We start from the raw sequence: 25,816 nt of genomic DNA on the forward strand, positions 1-25,816 counted from the left end.
GAAAAAGAGGAGAATACCATGTGCACAAATAGCGGTTTAAATATTAGTAAAACAAATTCAAGGCGTTATAGCGGACATGGGGTGAATTTGAAACAATGTTCATGTGCTTTACATGTACATGTGATCTTCAAACATAAATGTGACTTATGTCTGACGTCTTTATTTCTCTATATTTTTGTTTTCAGATGAATGCTTGCAAAATTTTAACAAGAACTATGAATAAAGAATAGAATATATTTGCAGTGATTGTACTTTTCTTTCTTAAACAGTGCTGAATTTTGACCATGGTAACTGGTCTTTTTGTACAGAATCTGTTATGAGAGACCACCTGTCCCGAGAGACCATTTTTGTTGCCAGAATGGGCAGTCTCTTAAGACAGGTTTTACTGTGAAAAAACAAACTCGTACAGCATTTTTCATAGGTTTGCAAAACCATGAAATTAACAGAAAATTCACTACATGCTACTGTGTATTTCAAACTTTGTGACAATTGCTGTTGACTATGGAATCTTAATACATTGTTTTGCTTTCTCTCACTTCAGGATCTGAAACAGAAATTTAAGGAAGAAAACCAGAAGTTAGGTAAGGCCAACAGAAAAGGCAAATGTAAAAAAGGGGAGACAACTGTACAGAATGCAGATAAACAGACCTCTAGTCAAGGACCAGCACGACCAAAGTCTGCTCGAAAAAAGTAAGTGTTGAGTTTCAGTCTTCATTTTATAGAAATAATACATGTGAATAAATTGAAATTTGTGGGTTTCAAATTTTATGGTGGTTGTTTTTTATGTGTATTCGTGGGTACCTAAGTTCATGGATTTGTCTTTTTTTTTTTTAATACCATGATAACATATTGAGCAACTTTGTACAAATGGCTATAAAAGATTACATGGTTTGTACAACCTTTGAAAGATCCTTACATTTTAGGAGTTTGAATTTTGAAAAAGTTTGCTTTATCCTTGAATGATTCTTAAATTTTGTGAAGAAACTCCTTAAAATTTTTTCAAAATTTCCTTGAATACAAAAAGTTAACACTTAATTAAATATGTAACTTTTTTCAATTGGGGTTGGGTTTTTTGTTTATATTTTCCCAAAAATAATGAATAAATAAATTTGTTATGTTTTTTTTTCTTCTTCTACTTTTTGTACCATATTATGCAGTGATAACAAAATAACATATAAAGAATATTCAGTTTCCATGAGAAAAAAGTATTCCTTGAAAAACATATTAATGGGGGCTGGCCACACCATGGATCATATGAACATTCAGTTCCAAGCATTTGCAAGCAGACAAGCTTAATCAGTACTGCATTAATTAGGCTATTCAGTGCAAACACATGGTATGGAAAATGTCAACATCAGTGCTAACACATAGCAGAGAACATGCTGACATCCTATTTCCACACATGTATAAGAAGTTGAATTCTACTGTTGTAATGTATGGTATTATGGTCTTTCTCTTTTCATTAAGACCACCTTCAACATGTAAATCACCACCTGCAATTCAAATTACACCACCCACATGTGATCAATCATCATCATAAAATAGCCGTGGATATGAGCCATTATCGGAATCTAGCCAGTCTTTGGCTTCACTTCCTATGTCTGGTCAAAGTTTGAATAGGCTGTGTGTCACTACTGACACCATAACAGACATAGATTCTCTGGGCTTTAAAGGTGCTTTCAGCAGATTTCTTTAAAACAGTTGTGACGAACCGTTTTGTGCAGATGTTTTAAATATGCATATTTAAGCTGGGTCCACACTTTCGTGATCTGTTGAAAAAAATAATAATTCAGATGGAGTTATAATATTGTTTGATGGAACCTAACAGAGAATGAAACAGGAAATGAATGGATGTTCACGTCAGTTATTGGGCGGGAGTCAAAGATTTTACTTTTCAGTATTAGCTAATCATCTGTTGAGCACTACTCAGAATGAAAAGCATTTCAGTATTTAAGGTTAATAAATATAGCACAACTGGAATGTTTGAAAGTAAAGAAGATTAGTCTTGGTCTAGAAAAGGACATACGAACCCTTTATGATACTGCAGATAAACTTGAAGAGAAAGCAGAGAACACTCAGTCTCATAAATACTTAAGTCAAATGCCTTGAGACTCTCTACTAAAGAGAAGAAAGAAGCTCTTAAGAAGCTTGAAACAGACATTGAGGCTAAAGTGAAAGAAATACGTGTAATGTAGGCACTTGATGTGCTGTGTAAAAATAAATAATCCTTTGAGTTTTTGAAAAGTTCTGATTGGAAAAATTTGATCAGTTTATCCTGAATTATATATAAGAAAACATACCTTCAACTGCAGTAATGTATCATTAATAAAAGTATCAGACTTTAAAAATGACTCTTGAAATTGGTCATTTTCTCCTTAAAATAACATGAAAACAAAAATAATTTTGGTGCAGGAACCCGGAGTACAGGACAACAACAGAATTGAGAATTTCAAAAAAATGTCATTAACCCAAGTGACTGAAATAAAATCTATGCTGTAAAACAATAATATGATCATGATGTCCATAACAGTAAGTGAAATTTGGGGCTTGATCCATTGATTTGGCTTGAAATCAGAAACAGTACACAGTGTTATTTTCTGGCAAGTTTACATCTATAAGCAGTTTGCAGTTACGCGTATGCAATACATCAGGATATTCAGTCTAGTCATAGGTTACACTGATTGCATTTGTGCTCAATTTTAAACGTGAATTTTGTGATTTTTGGCATACCATTGGATAGGAAAAGTAGAGCTACATGTACATTGTGGTTAAATATTGCACTGCCAGAGGGCAAGAGACCAAGTGCATAAAATAATAATAAGATAAGATAAAGATAAGAATTCTTTATTTCAGACTACATATTCCATACATGTAAATTAAAATATAGATATATATAGTAAAAACATTGTAAACATAAAAGAAGATAATATACATATGTACAAGTATACAGATACATCTAAACAATTAACTGCGCCATACATCGTTAAGAATGAAATTAAGTGTCACATTTAAAGAGTAATTTGTACCATCTACTAATAATATGAGAATTTAAATGAATGTCATCGTTCCAAAGAGATTTCAATATACAGTTCTTACTATTAGATATTCTCGTCATGATTGAGAATACATACTTTCTCATTACTTCATCAAAACTGAATACATTATAATTTACAAACATGTTGGAGGCACTGTTCCATCGTCGAAGGCCTAATAGAAAACGAAGACAATTATTATAACCAATAAAAAGTTTTTGTTTCATACATTCACTAGAGTTTGTCCACAGGGGAGCACAATACATTGTGCAGAAATAAGATTTGAATAATCTAATTTTGATATTCAATGAACAGTTCTTAAAGTTACATAGAAGCATGTTTATTCAAGTACAGAAAAATCTGTAATGTCTCTTCATATCTTTATCTGACCGATTGGATTTTAAAATATGACCCAAATACGTAAAACTGTTGACATACGTAAGAGCATTGCCGTTAAGATGTACGGGGGAGGAGATGGTAATTTTAAAGTAGTTGACAGAAAGACCATGCATTTTGATTTTTTTTGTATTATAAATGGTATCATTCTCAAATGCGTATGGTTCACATATCTTTAATAATTTCCTTACATATCTTTAATAATTTCCTTAAACATGCAATACAAGGACTTATCAGTGACATATCAGCAGCAAAACTAAAATTGTTCAGAAACAACACATTTGGTAGTAGACGCAACCCCACATAACACTGACACAGCTTAAGATTTAACTCGTCTATGTATATATTAATTAACAAAGGTGAATGTAAAATATCAGCATTAGTAATGCATTATCATGCAACTTTTATCTTCAGAAAAACAGAGGAACCCGTTCAAAGGAATAAACTTGTCACAGATTATTTTCAAGTTCGCAGAAGTGATAGAAAATGTAAATCAGATGTAGAGGTTAGTATTCTTTCTGACAGATGTAAACATTTTTTACTTGACTTCCTTCTGACAAATGTAAACATCTTTTATACTTGACTTCCTTCTGACAAATGTAAACATATTTTATACTTGACTTCCTTCTGTGACATTGCTCCAGGATGTAGACTTGGCCTGATGTTTCTCCTTCAAATACGTTCCCTGATCACATTAATGTTAGGGATATAAGCCTGCTACCTCTCGAATCCAGCCTACTAAAAGACGAAAATTTGTCTTTTCTATCTATCGCATATAGACCAAAGGGCAATAACTCTTGCCCCTTACCTCCCCTTGCCACCGCCAGGTGTCACTAGTTTTTAAGCTTCGCTTGTACTGATAGCACGTACATTATACCTCCAAACAATCCAGCCATCTTAGCGTTAAATTGGACCATCCGAAGTTAAATTTGGATTTATTGCATTGGACAATCATTCTTCTACAGGTTGTATACATTATTTTAACAATTTTTCAAAATTGAGTGACTTTGTCACCCTTACGGATTTCGTCTACTGAAGACCATGTTACACACGCTATCGCTGAACTCGTATTGTCAATTAAGAGTTAATGCGACACTGACTAATTTCGCTTACTCCGTTAGTAACGGTTGTGGTATTAGCAAATTAATAACATGCTGAATTGCTAATTTGTGCCTTGTTTTTCTCTTCTTGTGTCGTTTCAGTAGAAATGTCAACCAAATGCATGAAATGCAAAAAGTTCAAAGCAAAAGAAGACAACCATGACTCTTGTATTGTATGTACCAAGTGTACATCATCTATACCATGCAGCGTGTGTAATACTTGGACAGAGCAAACATGGGCTGATGTAGTCCAGAAGGCAGCAAAAGGGAGGGATAGACGGAATAAGTCGAAGAAAGATAGCATTGATGTCCTCAGTATACATCCGAAGACAGCCTCCATTGCGAGTCTTGTGGGGGACGTTGGGGTCCCCCCTCCACCTAAAGTTCGTTGTTTGTAACCGTCAGCCACAGTAACATCAATGGCAATGGAGGAAAATAATGTTGACAGGGTACAACAGTCCACCTTTGAACAGATGCATCATTTGGTCCAGGAAATGACGACGCAGCTATTGACATCAGGCCAGATATTACCCTTATTTCCCTCGCTCGCTTCCACAGCTTTTTCTGACTCTTTGGGGGAATGTTCCCCCAATTTTAGGCTGCCCAGTGGGCGTAAGTCCCCCCCGCATGTCCGAGCATGGCCTTCGGGCCTGTAAGTCAGGACACATGGGGTTTTTACCTGATCCATCAGATCCATTTCATTTTACAACCTCTACGTCACCGGTTGTCCAGCTGTCACAGCATGGGGACCCTATTGCTAACCGGTCCCACCAAATATGATTTACGGGGATCTTAGTGATAAATCCGTCCGTCAAGCTGTACCGCCGGCAACATACCAATACTATGGCGGAGATTTTAGTGAGAAATCTGTCCGTCCAGCCAGGCCATTGGAGCAGCCGGTACCGGTGATAGCAGGACCGTTGCCAACATTCAGGCCGACCACAAGCCAGACAAACCAGCCGGCAGGGCCGGCCGTCCATATGTTCATGGCTTATCCACAAGGGAGAGTTAGTGAATCGCATCATCTATGCCACCTGGTATGCTCTATCCAGAAATACAAGCTATTCCAGAACACGACTCGGCACACAGTGAGGGTGACGAAACTCCTGCAAATCAGCCGTACACAGATCCAACCATGGAACGGACTGAGTTTGGCTTCAAGGCGGCAGTGGAAGAAATTTATAGGGTGTTGGCAACTTCAGAATGCCTTCCACCTCCTACCGCCACTCAAGACTACAAAGTTAAGGCATCTGTAGATCTTGACGGGGAGGAAGAGACGCTGTCCTTCCGGCTCCTTCCCCAGGCGGCAAAAATTAAGGAGATCAATGATCGTCTATCAGGACGTCTTCAGTGTTAGACTTGGCTTCATTAAATATTTTCCGATTCGCAGAAAAATCCAACAATGACCATGCTTGGGAAGTGACGGCCCGGATTGCTAGAGTTATTAACAGGGCAGCTCACCATTCCATGGCTAATGCGTTGACTGCTTCTGCCAACTTAGACCTGATACGACATGACGCATGTCTGTGGTCCACGTCACTCAAGCTCCATCATACTCTGGCTTTACGGATGACTCCATTTGGGTCACCTTTACTCTTTGGAGGAAAAACTGAAGAAGTTTGGAAACAGGCAGCTAGGAACTGCCCCTCCAACTTGCCGCCCAACCCTCGCAGGCGTTTAGAAAAAATCAGCCGCTGCCACAGCGGAGGGATGATTGGCGGACCAGGGACAAGGGATCCTTACAATCAAATGTGCAGTATAGATCCCAACCCAATGCCAGGAGACAACAGTCTAATCAGGCTAGGAGGCAACCATACAGAGGCGGTAAGAAACAAAGTTTCTCCGTCTTCAAGCCTCCTAATTCTAAAAGTTGACATACCCTCCCCATCACCCGCGGATAGCCTGCCTGTGGGCGGCCGCCTCCTGCAATTTCAAGACCACCGGACCATCTTTTTTCCTCAGAACGATTGGGTGATCAGGTCATTTCGGAGGAGCTTCGGATTTCATTTATCCAACCCCCTCCCCTGTCCTCCTCTCCCCTCTTCACGGACGTACCGTCCGATCGGGAGAAGGATACCTTTCTACAACAGGAGATACGGTCGCTCATAGAAAAACGGGCGGTGGAGTTTGTGAAAAAACCGCAATCGCCAGGGTTTTATTCCAGGCTGTTTCTTATCCAAAAGGCAAACGGCAAGTTAAGGCTGATCATCGACCTGAGTCGCCTCAACCAATACATTTGACCACCAAATTTCAAGATGGAAATGGTGAGATCAATCCGTCTTTCCATCCAGTGGGACGAGTATGCCATCAGTTCTAGATATGACCGACACATATTTTCACGTCCCTATCCACCCCGCGTCACGGAAATTTCTCTGATTCACTTACTGCGACGCGGTTTATCAGTTCCAGGTCCTACCCTTTGGCCTGAACATCAGCCCTTGGGCTTTTACCAAGGTTATGGATTGCGTCGTCACCCTGTTCCGCTCGACTTCATCTACAGGGATGGCAGTGTACTTGGATGACATCCTCCAGAAACATATGGTAAGTTCTATTCTGCTCAAAGGCAGAAACGATCTTTTAGCACTTTTAGATCATCTAGGCTTTCTCGTGAACTGGAAAAAGTCCGATCTCCGGCCATCCCAGTGTTTTGTCCATCTGGGTATGGAGTTTCTCACCGATCTGAATCTGGTACGGCTTCCTTGTGCTCACGTAATCTGGATCGTCAAACTCGTCGAGTCCGTTTCCAACAGGACGTGGATTTCAGCGAGAGAATTCTTGCAACTCCTCGGATTATTCAATGCGGCGGCAGACTTTATCCCGCTTGTCGTCTTTTTATGCGTCTCTTACAAATGACGTTACTGGCACAATGGCGCCCCTTTTCAAGTCCCCTCAATCAAACAATAATGATCACGCCCGAGATACGATCATTCCTGCATCAGTGGCACACACCCAGTTGGCTGTCCACGGGGATTCCTCTGGAGATGCCCCAAGCGGAGATAACGGTATGTACCGACGCCAGTACCTACGGTTGGGGTGTCCACCTGTTGCCGAACTTCGCTACAGTCAGCGGCACGTGGGAGCCAGGGGAGAGGCCTCACCACATCAACCTTTTAGAAACGAGGGCTGTCATCAATGCCTTTCATTTCTGGAAGGATCAACTCTCAGGAAAAACTGTCCTCATTATGTCAGACAACTCTGTGGTGGTGACTTACCTCCTCAAACAAGGGGCACCAAATCACCAGACCTGTGCATTCTGATCTAGCAGTTTCTACGTTGGTGCAACAACCTCCACATCAACGTATAAATCAGACATGTTCCTGGCAGACTCAATGTCTTGGCCGACACTCTATCCAGGAAAGGTCAAGTCATTCACACAGAATGGTCACTCCATCAATCAATCTTTCTTCGGATTTGCACACTTTGGGGGCGTCTGATGATCAATCTTTTTGCGACAAGGTGGAATCGCAAGTTGCCCACCTTCGTCTCTCCGGTTCCAGACCCAGAGGCTTGGGCCATGGATGCTCTGTCAATCAGCTGGGCGGGGTTGTGGGCATTTGCCTACCCTCCCACGGTTTTGGTACCGAAAATAATCCAGAGGTTTAGGGGTCAGAACTGTCGGATGATTCTGATTGCCCCTCTCAGATGGAACAAGTCCTGGGTCACTGATCTACTTGATCTAGCGATAGATCTACCCAGGAAGATTCCAACCAGCCCAAACCTTCTCAAACAACCGTGGTCACGGGTGTTCCACCTCTGCCCGGACCGTCTTCTTCTTCACGCTTGGCTCTTGTCCAGACAGCCTTGCAAGACAAACAATTTAAACCTTCGATTGTGGAGAGAATCTCAAGAGCAAGAAGGCCCTCCACTCTGAAGGCTTACGAGGGAAAGTGGCATGTTTTCAGGGACTGGTGGGTGCCATATCAATAACATCGTCCCTTTGAGTGTCTCAATCCCTCAACTGGCCGACTTTTTTCTCTGGCTTTTCGAGGAGAAACAGTTGGCCCCAATTACTATCAAAGGCTACCGCTCCATGATATCAGACACATTCCGCCATCATGGTAGATGTGATATTAGGCATAACAAAGATCTGTCAGATCTTTTAGGCAATTTTGATTTCAATCGACCAAAATCCCTCACCCTGTTTCCAAAATGGAGTCTGTCCTGGGTTTTAACATGGCTCAATTCAGACAAATTTGAACCTTTAGCCCACACTTTGTTAAAGCTACTATCATACAAAACATGTTTCTTGATAGCCTTAGCTTCAGCATGCAGGGTGAGCAAGTTAAATGCCCTTTCCAGTGACCTGAACTTTCTTCAGTTCAGATCAGATGGTTCAGTGGTCCTCCTGACGCAACCAGGCTTTGTAGCCAAAAATAGGTTACCATCCATTGGCAATCAAAGAATCTTCATTCGCTTGCTCTCTTCCATAGATAAGTCAAGAGCAGCAGCCATGCAAGATCCTGTGTGTGCACTCAAGCACTATTTCAAACGCACAGAGGCGTGTCGGGACACGCGTAAGTGCCTCTTTCTTCTGGTCAAAGCTGGTAGATGGGATATCACCCCTCAAGCCCTTGCTTCATGGCTGAAGTGGGTTATACACTCAGCGTACTCTGAGGTCTCACAAGATCAGATTACAGCTCATGAGATTAGAGCAATCTTGGCGAGCCTTGCATTCGAACGCAATGTTTTGATCCGAGATATAATAGAAGCTGTTGGCTGGCATGCAGAGTCAACCTTCTCCAGTTTTTATATCAGAGATTTGGCTTCGCAGAGGCAAACCTTGAATCTGGTAGGTCCGGTGTCGGCAGTCCAGATGACCACCAGACCCATTTAAAACAATCAGCACAGCCTATCAGCTTTGCTGGATTCGCCATTGAAATTTCGTAGGTAAGATTTCCATAACTATCTTCTTAACCATATATAGGGGTCACATATCACGGGACCCTAGGCTGTGTTGCTGATGAAATTAGGAGAACGGGTTATCGTTCAAATGGGGGAATCCAGCCATCATTCCCTAGAAGGTACCCGGGGTGGAGGTAGGATGCTCAGCATTCCCTCCTTCTATTACCTATTCTCCTAACGTTAATGTGATCGGGGAACGTATTTGAAGGAGAAAGCAAATTTTTAGTAAATTATGTTTCTCTGAGAATACTTACCCGATCACATTACTTAAAAACCCTCCCAACCACCCCGCTATGTGAGCATCCTCGTATAATATATATCGCTCAGCTTAAAAAACTAGTGACACCTGGCGGTGGCAAGGGGAGGTAAGGGGCAAGAGTTATTGCCCTTTGGTCTATATGAGATAGACAGAAAAGACGAATTTTCGTCTTTTAGTAGGGCTGGATTCAAGAGGTAGCAGGCTTATATCCCTAACATTAATGTGATCGGGTAAGTATTCTCAAAGAAACATAATTTACTAAAAATTTGCTTTCCTGCTACTTGTTCTAAGAGGCAGCAAATGGAGATGATCTATTTTCCATGGAATGCATTCTGTTATGATCCAACTGAGGTTTAAAACTTTTAAGAGTGTGCTTAACATATAAAAGTTTTGACCTTGTATTTTGAAAATTATACCCTTTGGTACCTTTCTTTTGTTTGCCTTTGGAGTTTATGCAATATTTGTTTCCTTTTTTCTTTTATGGGGAGTTTGGAATGGTTTGCCCTTAGTATTTATTCAGCATTAGAGCCATTAAACTCTGTACATACATTGATGAAAATGTAGATAATATGTCAAACACTCTTCTTTTTTTTTTAAGAACCTACTTATATCACTTGAACAGTCTCATCTGTTTATAGAAAAGACAATAACTCTCAGAACAGTGTAGCATTAGATTTCTTTTTATGCCCTACCACAACAGTTGCTGGCATAGAATTTAATCAAATGTCCTTGTAGCCACAAGGACTAGTAGACTGAACAATTGACTTGTCCTTTTGAATCTTCACTAGTATTTCCTACAAGAAACTGACAGACACATAATTAGATTAACAAAACTTGTATTTCTTAAATATCACAAAGACATCATTGACACTGGCTATTATGTATTGTAACACCACAAAACAGATTATTTAAGACAGTACTGTTGTGTGACAGGGAAAGCAAAGTGAGATCATTATAGCAGTATAACAACAACAAAAAACAAGAATGGTTGTCTGACTGGTAAAACACACATTTGTTTTTGCCTTACTACTTTTAAACTTTTAAACTTGTTATGTATATCCATATTTATGTCACTCCAGGTACATGATTTTATGTATAATTTTTTTAAAATTTTTGTTCATGTCTGTAAATTGTAGTGATTGTCTATAGCTGGATTTCGTATATGCATAGGGTCTATTTTAAGATAAGATCTATAATGAGATGCTTACATATATGTTGAAAGTTACTAAAAAAATGTCTAGTAAATCTGTTTACAAGATTCAGACTCTTTCCCATTGGTCAGGTCAGTCAGGTGGTATCTTAGAAGAAAAAAATTCATTCCTATTGGATGAGTCGAGTCACATGAATAGGTATTTTGAAATATTAGATTGAGTACTAAGATCTGTCACGGCGGTATGTTGTGACATTTAGTCATAATAGACTCTTGAAGGTGTACAGTATATAAAGGAGAGAACTGAGCAGTCAGATTTCATTCCTATTTTGGAGTAATTCTTATTGTGTTCCTGTTGTAGCATCAAGTCCGCAGATGCATTTTATGTTGTATTTAAATATCATTTGAGAGGAAAAACATTTGTTTGAACTGTTTAGTGGAAATAGAAAGTGCGCACTTTTTTAACCATAATATTATTCTGGAACTGTTATGAATTATTCAAAAGAGTTCTGGATGCCATTTTGATGTCACATTTCTTGGCTAAACAGTATATTTCCAGTTCTGAAGTTTATATGGAACTTTTCATTATTTAGGACTTCAATATAACTCTTCATGATTATTTTGGATTAACTTTCTAATACTTTAAGTTCCTATCCCATTTTCATTCATAACTTTAATATTTAATTTATTTTATTAAGTTTTACAAAACTTAATTGTTTTTCTTCTTTCTGTTACTTAGTTTTAGACCATGGATTCATAAGAAAGTAATTATGAATGATTAGCAATAGGACATTTATTTAAATACAAGTAATCATATTTTAATCAGTTACAATCAAAAATACCCTGTCATAAGGTTACAGTGATCGCTACACAATTTACTTCTCATGAAAACTACTTTGATACTCAACATTTATTTTGTTTTTATTTAAAAACAAACAGAAAGGGTATTTGCATAAAATAACTGTTTAAGTGGAAATTGTCTTTGTTAAATTTTAGGCTCCTGTTCATAAGAGTATATGGCATAACGCAATGTCCATCATGTGTTTTTCTTGATCCATTGTGTATCTGTCAACAGTTGCAATTTTAAACTTTTCCACAACTGCAGAACTAACTTGAATCAAATCCTGGCATGAAGAGCTTTCAGATTTTTTTAATGATATGGCTCTACCATTAAATATCATCACCATTAGTCAAATTTTTATTATTAAAAAACAACTTTGAATAAATTCTCAAAAATGTACATGTATATGGCTTCTATTATGAAAAAACAACTTTATATAACAACTAAAATCTGCCAAAGAGAATTTTTTAAAATTTGACAATGCTTCCTGGCCAGAATTGCTTTCAGGTCTGTACAAAAGATGCCATTCCACTGTCAAGTATAGCAGCTAATGCTGAAAGTTGGAAAAACATCAAAAATATTTCTTTTTGTAAAACCTGAACAAAATTTGACCATACATGTATTTGATTTTTAAAAAAAAAACATCTGGGCATTAGTAGCTTTCAATTTTGTGTATCATTTGTGTTAATCTGTCATGAAATATAGCCACTGTTACTTAAAATTGATAACCTTAAAACAACTCTACCTCAAAAACCACTCCATAAATTTTGATCAAATTGGACAGAAGTACTATGGCATGAAGGAGCTTCAAATGTGATGTTGATCCACCTTCAGATATGACCACTGTTACTAAGAATTGAAAACCATATAAACAGCATCATCTCGAAAAAGCTGCTCAACAGAATTTGGAAACATTTGACAGAAAGCATCCTGGAATAAAGGCGTTGTATTGCTGGACAAGTATATGTTAGGATTTTTAGAAATACGGAAATCTTGATATAGTTGCTTTTTAACATACTCTGTTATCAGAAGGTTTTACAGAAAGCATCCTACCAAGTCTTTTTCTTGGCCAGAAACCACTGCATTGTCTATTAGGCAGATATCAGCCATTGGCCAGAAACTCCTGCATTGTGTATTAGGCAGATATCAGCCATTGGCCAGAAACCACTGCATTGTGTATTAGGCAGATATAAACCATTGGCCAGAAACCACTGTATTGTGTATTAGGCTGATATAAGCCATTGGTCAGAAACCACTTCATTGTCTATTAGGCACATATCAGCCATTGGCCTTAAACAACTGCATTGTGTATTAGGCAGATATCAGCCATTGGCCAGAAACCACAGCATTGTGTATTAGGCAGGTGTCAGCCATTGGCCAAAAACCACTGCATTGTGTATTAGGCAGATATAAGCCATTGGCCAGAAACCACTTCATTGTCTATTAGGCAGATATCAGCCATTGGCCAGAAACCACTGCATTGTGTATTAGGCAGATATAAGCCATTGGTCAGAAACCACTTCATTGTCTATTAGGCACATATCAGCCATTGGCCTTAAACCACTGCATTGTGTATTAGGCAGATATAAGCCATTGGCCAGGAACCACTGCATTGTGTATTAGGCAGATATCAGCCATTAAACCACTGCATTGTGTATTAGGCAGATATCAGCCATTGGCCAGAAACCACTGCATTGTCTATTAGGCAGATATCAGCCATTGGGCAGAAATTCATGCATTGTGTATTAGGCAGATATCAGCCAGGTAAATTATCTCTAACCTATTTGAGAGTGTTGCACCTTGATGAAGACCAGTGGAAAGTGTCCCTCAAAATTTAATTGCTCCCCATATCTTGATCATTATAAGGGGACAAGTACATAAAATGTCCCCCTATGAGCTCAACTAAGGAACAACACTGCTTGGGCCTCCTGTTTGTATGTGGAAGGAACATACAGTGTTACTCAATATATCTATTGTACATCAATGCATCTGTCCAGTTCTGTGTTGCATTATATCACTGTGGAATATGTGAAATATTACATATGTTTAATCACTAAAATCTCTTGTTTTCATTCCAGAAAGAGAAGCTTAAAGATTTAGAACTGAAGATACTTTCTGAGATAGAGGATGGGCTTAAGGTACATTTCTGTAAAAGAGTGGGATTGAAATTTTGGTCAATTTGCATGGCATTTGCTGCTTATGTATTGATGACATCTGTCCATCATGTCATCTGGCATCAACACTGAGGCCAGGGTTAGCATTTAGGTTTTTTTTTTCTCGATATTGTTGCTTGTAGAGTCACATAACTTAATATTTAGATATGCCATGTGAAGTAATACATCTTTTGGTTTAAAGAATGGATGGGTCCCCAAGACATGTTTTTAATGGTCCATTGATTATTGTTAACCTTTTCAATTGATCTTCTTTTCTCAGACACTGTTATCTGTTGACAGGGCCATTACAAGTTTGTGCCCAGTAAAACAGTACTCTTGGTGAGTGTCACTTTTAGCACCCCACTCAGAAAAGAATACAGCAATCTCCACGATCTGTCTGCATGAGTTCGAGTCTTGGATTTGGTCAAAATGGGTATGTGAGAAAGCTTGCCAGTAGCTTCTCAAGGGTTGGTGGTTCTTTCCGGGGTTTTCCCGGGTTCTTCCTTCGCCATGTATAGCTTATCGTGTGCTGAAAAATGGCGTTAATCCCTACAACAACAATCTCCACGAAATTGGCATTCCAGTGTTGCCCTTGTTGCCCTCTCCTTATGATGTCTCTACCTATTGATTCACATGAATTGGTATTTAATGAACAATTAACAAAGCATCACCAACCTTCCACCAGCTGTCTCTCAAGCATTGTTCTGCGATGCAGTGGACCACTGTTGCAGTTGTTACATAATATCTGACTGTAATACAACCAAGTTAACTGATGGTCTGACACCTTGACCAGTTTAATCATATTAAAAATCTACAAATTCAGATTACTACAACTTCACTGTCTTACACACAATTTTTATGAAATTTCCACAGAACCAATAGTTAGTCTCTTTCTGAAGGGTTTTTTTGCATTTTAAATAATTGTTGCATTAGTTGATCACTTCCATTCGGAAATTCACCCTCTTTGTGAATAAGGCTGCAAAAGACACCAAAATTTCTGAACAATTACATGGCATACATTATCTGAAATGATGCTATTTAATCATACTGATTCATAACTCATTCTTTCCCTTGATGACCATATCATTTCTTGTTCAACTTGCAGTTGCTTCATTTGCTGTAATCTTGTTTAATCTGAATATTCCTTCCCGTTTGTTTGTCACCCACCCACCCACCCCATACCAATTTAAAAAACAAAAAGTGTAAATGAGATAAGAAATGCACAGAAACTAGTTCATCCATTGATTTATAATTTCAAACCTGATTATGACCAGGTGGCCCTAACACTGTTATTGTCTGCATGTTTCATATCAAATGGAAGTTTTCAGTGTAAAAGACAACATTGCTCACCGGTCATTTCCAGTTATTGGACAAGTCCGTTTTCAGCACAAGTTTGGATTCACAACTATACATGTATGTACATAGAAGGTAAATATTACATTGTCTGCTTCCGAAACTTACAGTGTCGAATTGAGCAAAGGAAAAGAATGATAACTGCAAGTTTGCCTTTCACATAGATTTAACAAACATTGTAATTTCAATGTACAAAATTGCAAAGGGCTATAATTCTCAACTCTCAACCTGATGGTAATTTTCTGAATTATCTGGCAGTTACCAAATAGGATGAACTAAATCACTGTTTTTCCCAGGAAAATATTCTCACCCATAGTGGACGAAATATGATGGTGTTAGTATGGAAAGTCTGTTAGGCATAAAACACACGGACAGTGACCATGTTAGAGCCACACTGGTCACAGTCTGGCTAAAAATTATAAATCAAGGAATATGGGATGGTCCTGGCTTTTAAAAAGTTGTCCCCCCCAGAAAAATCGCCAACCTCAATATTTTGTTGCGAATTTTCAAATAATGACGCCAGAACAAGTAGTGAATATGTTTCCAAGTCTATTAATGTAATAGGCAGTGAAAAGGACAATGATTATTTGTCAGTCAATTAATTGCTAGTGCTTTCATTCACTGTAGAACAGGTGTTTCAGAATATGAACTGGGGCACATTGGGGGAGGGATAACGCACTCCACAGGGAGAAACGGCGTGTTCCTTGAGAATTTCACATGTATTGGACCTGAAAAATCTGTTACTATTTAGTTAAAACGATGCTTAAATATGCTGCAAAAAAAAACTTCCCAATGGTAGGTCCCAATCCACGTGTTTTTGGATTCAATCTCTCAACTTGGTTTTTGAAAAGATTTATTTTTGCATGACTGTATGGTATTAACTAAATTTATTCAACGACAATTTTAATTCTTTGGAAATCTTTCTGTACATTTGAAACTTCAACACAGAAGGGGCTTTTTTTGTTGGAATGAATTCAGATTTTGTGGAACTAATGGAATTGAAAGGGCTTTTAGGAAATAGGAATTCATTCATCATGCTGTAAGTTAATTTAATTCTATCACTCCTGTATTTTGAAAAATAGATTATTTTCAATTATGAAAACTTGTTTTTTTTGGGTGCTATTTCTTGTTGCATGGTTTAAGTCTATGGAGTTGTAATACAGGATTAGTGGCAAAAGTAAAAGATCAATGAGCAAAATTAACATAGATTATTTACTCCGCCTGGATTCATGTTTGTTGACACACTTCTTGTTCAAAATATCACAACCAGTTGTAAATGAATTGGTGATTCGTGCTTTGATACATATATCACAGAACATCTGCTTTAACTTTGTATCGTATCTCAGCCTCAGACACCCAAGTTTCCAGCTGTTGAGAAATTTTCGGGAACTTTTGACCTGTTCATCATAATGTGGTGTTGCACTTGAAGCATTGCAACCATCACTACTTGTAGATGATGTTGGACTGTCAGGTATAACATCAGGTTCAGTGACTGTGATGCTGTTAATTTTGTTAACTTACTCTTAGGATGACACGATGAACATGCAATGTCTAACTTACGTTTACCCATGATAAAGTTGTACTGTTGACAGTATATAATTCTGATTGAGATTTTTTCCATTTGCCTTGTATTTATACACAGCAATCAGTACTTTAAACATAATCAGTTTTCTCAGAAGATTCAGCAAAACTATTTTATTGGTATATTTTAAAAAACAACAGAAGGATTAGCCGTCGTTCAATTAATTGTAGCTGTTAATGATGGCATCTTCAGAGGTCGGTCTATTGTAAGTATAGTCCAGTAGCATGATTGAGTGTATCACAGCATACAGTACTTGGGCCAGATGTCAACATAAGCAGATTATGATGTAACAATGAACTGTAGAGATGGGTTTGTCAATACGAACAAAGGATTTGTTTATGTAACAGATAGATTCCAGTGCATTGTGTATCCAAGTTTGTGGCTTCTTTTCATGGTCTTTTTGAAAGTTTCTACTCCAGATCCATGATTGTATGTACAGATTAAACAGCCAAAAAGGCTGTCACCAAAAAAATTGCCAGATGGTGTATTTTTCGCCAATAAGGGGAAAAAATCGCAATTTGCAACATTGGCAAAGCCCAGGGTGATCCCTGAGGAATGAAATGATTAAGTTCATTTTTTATAATATTAAAGATTTTCGTTATTGAAATCATTATGGGGTACAAATGGGGATTCATGCAAAAACTATACCTTTTATTTTTTAGGGTGTCATTATGCATTGTTTATTGCTTGCACACTGATCATATTCAAGTATATTACATGATGATAATGCAGCTGGACATACTGTCTGGTTGTTTGAGGGTGTTTGTTGTTTATGATACTAGACTTTATATGTATCTCCAGTAATGTCATAATAATTAACTGCATTCATTATTTCTTATTGATAATTATATAAGTTTTGATTTTCAGGGATATTTCTTGAGGCATTTGGAATGGGGCATTGGCTCTTCATGGGGGGGGGGACTATATTTTAGGAGTAAATTGCTGAAATAAATGAATTAAGTACTGATGTAAGAATCTTTTAATCAAAGTGATGAGACTTGAAAACTTCAAATAACCCCCATGTTGTTGGACTTAAGTATCATTGATGTCAACTTCTCTTGTGGTTCCCAACTCCCAGGTCACAACCCAAATCAGGGTCATGATGACATACTGTAGTGTCACCAGGATATTTTTTTGAGGGTGGCAAAACTTGTCAAATTGTGGAAACAGGGTCGTCAGGCTCAGAAAAACTTTTTATGGTTGCTGCCAAAATAGGATGGGAATCACTGACTTCGGTCAAATTTACTCTACATTTGTCTGTTGTGCTCAATATTTTGGAGTCTAGTTCACCTACACTCAAATTATTAGGTGAATGCACCTCAAAACACTAGGTCACTGTTTCCTTATATGCATGTTTAAATGATTTGTGTATTTCAGCAATTGGGTTGTTACACTCTAAATAACTTTCTTTTCACATATACTCATGAAAATTATTATTTGGATGTATTCAGAATAACTCAGCCATATAAAAAAGTAAATTACTGAGACCTAATTTTCACATTTCAGTGACGTTTTGTGTTTTCAGCCATTTGTTCCTTAAACTATTTAACTTTTTGGATGCAGTTTAACCAATGCTTATGAAAATTTACATGTAGATCTATCTCAAGAGTAACTTGGTCATACCAGAACTGTAGTGTCCAAAGTTTAAGTGATATTTATATTGTCTGGCATTTGTTCATTATGCACGCAATAATTTGGATGCTATTTCACTGACACATGAATAATGGTAAATGGATAAACACCTGGAAAAGTAACTGAGCTAAACGTTTCCAGCTTTTTGGTCATTATGCCCTCAGTAGCTTGGACCCTATTTCACATACACTCATCAATAATATGTTTGTGGACCTGGATTTCTTTTTTAATTATTATTATTTGCTAAACCAACAAGTATTAGCCAGAGATGTCAACCTTTTTGAATTTTGTGGAATTTGTTTTTGAAAGAAGTTATGCATTCTAAATTATATGGACACATTCCAGAACAACATGGGATGAAATTCAAACCAGATTTTTTTTCTGTGGACATAGGTAGGAGGAAAAGTCACTACTCCAACAGTTTGATAAATTGGTACATAAAATGTAGTTTTTCTGTGTAAACAACAATGTACATAAAAAGAAACCAGTTAGTTCGACCCTACAATTTGAAACATGGTGACAGAGATGAAGAGCAAAGAAAGATTGAGATAATGATGAGGGAAATGACTATCTAGCAGATTTGTTTTGGCCCAAAAATGTGGAAGGAATTCAAGGCACTGAAATTGGAGGAATGGATACAACAATTATTATCATTTGACCTTGTTCATATATGTATAAGATAATAGGAAGATGCAGTATTATTGGTCAGAAAAAAGATTGTGATGTTTGCTTGTTATCCTCTCTGTATGAGTTGCCTAGATTCTGAAAAATTGATGAATGGCTTCCTGATAATTATACTGATGGGTTGCATCTGTGACTGGATACTTATTGGTAACCAGAAAGTCTTTTGTAGTGGGAATTAGAATATTACATTGTGACCAGGTAAATGTCTCTGGTTAGTTTTTATTCAGGCTGATTGAATGGCAAAAGAAAGCTAGGATAACCTGTTAAAGCTTTTAACCATGCATTCCCTATTTCAGGTTACTGAAATTGACAACAAAGGTAGAGGAGTAATTGCAGACAAGGAATTTTTGAGAGGAGACTTTGTTGTTGAATATGCTGGAGACTTGATTGACAGAGATGTTGCAAAGAACCGTGAAAGGAAGTACTCCGAAAAGCCAGAATTTGGATGTTACATGTACTACTTCAACTTCAAGAACAAGAATTACTGGTAAATATAGTCTTCAAAAAATTAGATATTTTCACTGTTGTGCTGAGAAATGTAAATGTTGGTACTAACAGGGTCATCACATTTCACATTCTAATGGCAGCCCAGTGGATTACCATTAAAAGAGCCTGATAGCCAAACATAAATTCAGTAGCTCAAAGAATGCAGAAAAGGCACTTGAATTTAAAACTTAGCTTCAAGACTATTTTACCTTCTTATCTGCCACAGCAGTTATTTCCCTTTGTAAAGTCATTCTGTTAGTATATATTGAAAAAATATACCACAGTCATAATTTCATGTAGCAGCTCACTAGGTTCTGATCCAGCATTCTGGTATCCCATTAGCCATATGACATGGTAGTCAAGATCCAGTACTGTCTCAGATCCAGCATTCTGGTATCCCATTAGCCATATGACATAGTAGTCAAGATCCGGTACTGTCTCAGAGCCAGCATTCTGGTATCCCATTAGCCATATGACATAGTAGTCAAGATCTGGTACTGTCTCAGAGCCAGCATTCTGGTATCCCATTAGCCATATGACATGGTAGTCAAGATCCAGTACTGTCTCAGATCCAGCATTCTGGTATCCCATTAGCCATATGACATAGTAGTCAAGATCCAGTACTGTCTCAGAGCCAGCATTCTGGTATCCCATTAGCCATATGACATAGTAGTCAAGATCCGGTACTGTCTCAGAGCCAGCATTCTGGTATCCCATTAGCCATATGACATGGTAGTCAAGATCCAGTACTGTCTCAGATCCAGCATTCTGGTATCCCATTAGCCATATGACATAGTAGTCAAGATCCAGTACTGTCTCAGAGCCAGCATTCTGGTATCCCATTAGCCATATGACATAGTAGTCAAGATCCGGTACTGTCTCAGAGCCAGCATTCTGGTATCCCATTAGCCATATGACATGGTAGTTAAGATCCAGTACTGTCTGCCCCAAAATTTCCCACACAAAATTTATTCTGGCTCTACTGGTATGTGGGATTAAAGCTGTCATGAATAAAAGATCAATTAATGACAAGTGTGGCAACAGTCAGTAATAAAGTTAATTTAACATCAGTTGATGTTATGTATTATGCAGTCAGTAATAAAATGAATAAAAGACTAGTTCATAGAAAGTTTGGCGACAGTCAGTAATAAAATGAATGAAAGATTAACAATAATCAGTTTGACAACAGTCAGATATAAAACAAAATAAAAGATTGGTTAATAGCAATAAAATTAATAATAGATTGGTTAATAACAATTTTGAAAACAGTAGTAAAATAAATAGTAGCTCACTTGAAAGCAAGATTTACAGCAAGTAATAAAACTAATAAAAGCATGTTTTACAGCTATCCCTAATTAAGAAAATATTGGTTAATAGCAAGTTTTAAAACAGTAATAAAACAACAGAAAAAGCCTGGTTAATGGCAAGTTTGAGAACAGTAATAAACAAAAAGAAGATTGGTGAATGGCTTGTTTTATAACAGTAAATATGAACATTAAAATTTGTTTTTTGTATATGTGTTTGCAGTGGAAATGGGCTTTCTAAGGACAGGACTTTTTTCACCTTCTTCATTACTGTTTGTATTAAAGAGTGAGAGAAAAAATCATAAATTATACAACGGACTTTTTCCATACTGTATATGAATCAGAAGAAATAACACCTTCCAGATCTAAGAGCACTCCAGTGGCCTTGTGGTTAGAGTGTTCGCCTCGGATGCAGGAGGTCGTGGGTTCGATCCTAGGCAGAGTCATACCAAAGACTTACAAAAATGGTACTAACAGCTTCCTCGCTTGGCGTTCAGCATTAAGAGGTTAGTGTTTGGACTGGTTGGCCTGGTGTCAGGATAATGTGACTGGGTGGGACATCATGCTACATGTCTGCAGCATGATGCCCCAGTGCTAGACATTACTATAAACTGCCACACTGCAGACATTGTAGCAATATGACTGAAATTGTTTTAAAGCTACATTAAAAATTCAAATCACACACACACACACACACACAGACACCCACTCCAGATCCATCACGTGCTTTTGCTGAATCAAAATTACAGTCAAGTACTCCCAGCTAAATGTTAAGACATTGCAGATGTGCCTGTTTGACCAGTCAGATAGCTTGCTATTGGCATGGATGCATCTAAGTACTGTTTGAGTGCTGTTAATTGAGTAATTTTTGTTTAAATTTACAAGATGAGCTCAAAGATTTTTTTATTTTACCTTATTTAAACTTTATATTTCAGTGTGGATGCAACAGCAGAGAGTGGTCGGTTGGGACGACTTCTAAACCACAGTAAAACAGCTGCCAATTGCCAGACAAAGATTGTTGAGGTAAATGGTCAGCCCCGGCTAATTCTTGTAGCCCTCAAAGATATCACCAAAGGAGAAGAACTCCTATATGACTATGGAGACCGAAGTAAATCCTCGGTTGAGGCACATCCATGGCTTCAGAGTTAACTTTATCTTAGATGCTTATTACAATTTAAAAAATTATGTACACAATAATTTCATTACGAAATTTTATGTTTGTAGATTGTTAGGAACTAGAGTATCCATCCTTATTTATGGATTGGAGGGATTTATTCCACTCATTCCTATGGCATGCTTTTTGCTCTCAGTTACTAATAATTATTTGTAAACAATATTTTCTGTATCTAGCTTTATTGGCCTTTTTGGCCATTAAAGTGACTGTGTAAAGGGACACAACTCAAATTTTGTTCCTAAGAAATTATTTTTAAAATGACTTCCTTCCCTGATATTATTACACAACTTCTACGTATAATCATTTCAGTAAAAAAAATATGCATATAAAAGTTAATTGCTTAAATATTTTCATTCATAATATTTTTATGAGCTTTTCAATCTGTTCAATTTAAAATTCCATTTTTAGAGGAATATTAGGGTTTGTTTATGGTTTATATAAAAATGAACATGATTTTCAGTTTTGCAGTTTATGTCAATGCCTTTGATCATGTGTAATGCACCATATTTCATAACCTACACGCATTAGTATTTTCAATACTTTGATATTTCATGCTATTATGTTACACCTGTAAACGTTTACCATATTTACCTGTGTATGGCATACACATAACTGTGAACAGTGTACACACCCAGATATGCTGCTGTAGAAGGTGCAGGCAGGTCAGAGTGTTTGAAATCAAAAGGAGAGGAAATAGGATAGACCCTGTTTAGCCTTTGCATTTTGCAGCATTGTTTATGGGTCTGATATACACTGGCATTTAAGGTGCCTGTAAATGTAAGCCCAAGTCAAAAGAATAGTATACTTTAACTAACATAGAATGGCTTTGATCAGTCCCCATAGTAACATTGGTAGGGACATGTTGTGTTACTCTTGTCCATCTTTTCCTCTGTCCATTTCTCCTTGATTAAGTTATGGTCATTTCTGGCTCTGTGGCGGGGCATCATTTCTTGTTTGGAAAATTCACTTGTGGATATGCATGTGTGCCTATGTGTTCAGGTACTTCCGACTATGTTTTAAATTTATTACGGCAAGTGTATGTGCTTTCTTTATTTTATGCCCTGGTACATATTTGCATTAAGTAAGTTTTTAGTCACTTGGGTGGATTTTTCATATTCCATTAATGCACTGTAATCCTCAACGCCCCCATAAAGGACCCTCATCAGTACTAGTCTTTCTATGATTTTGAAAAGTAATATTTCTGAATATTACATGCAAATAAAAACCTTCCGGATTCAGGTGTATTATGTAAATTATTTATGATAGTTTAAGCCAACTCTACATATCTATATCCTGTGACTGGTTTTTTATGCTTGCTGACATATTTAGTATGAAGGTAATTGCTTTCATTAAATGAAGATTTTTTGTGTGGATGGTGGAATCTTTGAAAAATTTCTTTCCAATATTTCAACTCCCTGCTCACCATTTATTGGAGTGGTAGCCCTATTCAGTTCTTTGATTATGCACAGATTTAAACAGTAGTTGGCAGTGGTAACAATAAATTATATGACAGATTTTGCATGTCGTTTAATTGGTTTTTTGTCTTATAGGAAGTTGCTTCTAGTCAGCTTGTATTTATTCACAGATAAGTGGAGAAATATGGGAAGAGTTATGACATTTTTATGCACTTGGTGCTGATGAATTTATATAATATCAATTAGGATATAATGATTATGAACTAATATGAAATCAAATAATGTTGAAATTATGAAATCGATGTTAGTCTCTGAATGTATAGAGATCATTTTTACTGCAATAAATCTTGACAGTCCTAGTGATTGGCTTAAAGTGAAGAGGTACATGGGCAGTAGGCATTAACTACCAATTTTTAATTGGATTTATCAACACAGAATGCTTACTTTGGGCTGGATTACAGTCTTCCAAACATATTTAATTAAAGAGCTTGCCTCGCAACCACAACTACCCCATGGAATGTTTGGAAAGCCTTACGGTAGATTTAAACAAAAATGAGATTAAAACCATATGTAAACAAAATAAAGGAGCCAGTGTGGCTTAGTGATCAGCATTCTGGATTTGTGACAGAGGGGTGTATGTTTAAATCCTGTCCAAACCAGGATGTGATGGATGGTTTGGTGTTTCCCTGGGCAAGACTCATTATTCCAGCTGGATCTTTTTATGTGTTGATGTGCCATTAAACGCCAGAGAATCAAAATAAATGTGTAAGATAATGATACATTTAGTCACATTTAATGTACATAGCAATTTTATCAAGGTATGAAATCGGAGATCATTTACAGCAATTAGCAACTTTATTAAGGTATGAAGTCAGAGATCATTTACAGCAATTAGCAACTTTATTAAGGTATGAAGTCAGAGATTATCTACAGCAATTAGCAACATTAATAAGGTTTGAAGCCGGAGATCATTTACAGCAATGAGCTATTTCATTAAGGTTTGAAGTCGGAGATCATTTACAGCAATTAGCTATTTCATTAAGGTTTGAAGTCAGGTCATTTTCAGCAATTAGCTATTTTATTAAGGTTTGAAGTCAGAGATCATTTACAGCAATTAGCAACTTCATTAAGGTTTGAAGTCAGAGATCATTTACAGCAGTTAGCAACATTATTAAGGTATGAAGTCAGAGATCATCTACAGCATTTAGCAACATTAATAAGGTTTGAAGTCGGAGATCATTTACAGTAATTAGCTATTTCATTAAGGTTTGAAGTCGGAGATCATTTACAGCAATTAGCTATTTCATTAAGGTTTGAAGTCAGAGATCATTTACAGCAATTAGCAACTTCATTAAGGTTTGAAGTCAGAGATCATTTACAGCAATTAGCTATTTTATTAAGGTTTGAAGTCAGAGATCATTTACAGCAATTAGCAACTTCATTAAGGTTTGAAGTCAGAGATCATTTACAGCAATTAGCTATTTTATTAAGGTTTGAAGTCAGAGATCATTTACAGCAATTAGCAACTTTATTAAGGTTTGAAGTCAGAGATCATCTACAGCAATTAGCTATTTTATTAAGGTTTGAAGTCAGAGATCATTTACAGCAATTAGCAACTTCATTAAGGTTTGAAGACAAAGATCATTTACAACAACAGCAATTTTATTAAGGTTTGAATCATTTCAAACAATGCAGGAAATGGGAGAACATAGGTTACATTTAAGTATGTCATTCATTCATTCATTGCTCATTGATTCGACAATTTCAAGATTCCATTATTTCACATTGAATTAGTATTCAAACAATTAAATGTCTTGGGTGTGAAGATATTAAATGAACTTTATTTCCTTATTTTTTGTTAAATAAATATTTATTTCATGTAATTCTTTATTTGCATGTGAAAGTTGGAATAAAAGCCACTGTCTGTTTAGCTAAAAAAATTTAGTGTGAAATGTTTTTTGTTTTTATTCTTGGTGGCAATTATACTTCATTCTCAGCTACATTTGCATTATAGTGGTTGTATCTAATTGCCAAATTTCTTTGTTGCATTCAATGTGGACATTTAAGTTGATGAATGAATTTGATGTAAAAAGTGATATTTGTGTTTGTTTAGATTGATATGATGTATTTATTAATAAATTATGTATCTTAACTAGATGCTCATTTTTTTAATCTAAAGAATTTTTTTAAATGTGATGCATTCCATGGAGGTCAGAATTTTGTCTGCCCTTCCATATGAAAGATCAAAACTGACTGCTACCTCCCAGACAAATATGTCTTTCTTCCATTACATTAACATTTCTTTTGAACGTGATGTCCTTAGCCTACTTTTTTTATATCGTCTTTAAGAATC

At 36.9% G+C, this 25,816-nt stretch overlaps 1 protein-coding gene across 2 annotated transcripts in view; it reads left to right on the forward strand.

Annotated features, from left to right (window-relative positions):
* Positions 1–25,615, forward strand: part of LOC149777434 (N-lysine methyltransferase KMT5A-like) — a 43,248-nt gene extending 17,633 nt beyond the window's left edge. For both annotated transcript variants that reach the window (XM_089942063.1, XM_089942064.1), the window contains exons 4-8: positions 542–690; positions 3,843–3,933; positions 13,759–13,818; positions 19,381–19,571; positions 21,810–25,615. In XM_089942063.1, coding sequence (XP_089798189.1) covers positions 542–690; positions 3,843–3,933; positions 13,759–13,818; positions 19,381–19,571; positions 21,810–22,023 — 705 coding nt within the window. In that variant the 3' untranslated portion in view covers positions 22,024–25,615. The remainder of the gene's footprint in view (positions 1–541; positions 691–3,842; positions 3,934–13,758; positions 13,819–19,380; positions 19,572–21,809) is intronic.
* Positions 25,616–25,816: the final 201 nt, after the last annotated feature.

The sequence above is a fragment of the Sinohyriopsis cumingii genome, chromosome 18 (assembly GCF_028554795.1).
Source record: "Sinohyriopsis cumingii isolate HCF-2022 chromosome 18, ASM2855479v2, whole genome shotgun sequence".
NCBI lineage: Eukaryota > Metazoa > Mollusca > Bivalvia > Unionida > Unionidae > Sinohyriopsis > Sinohyriopsis cumingii.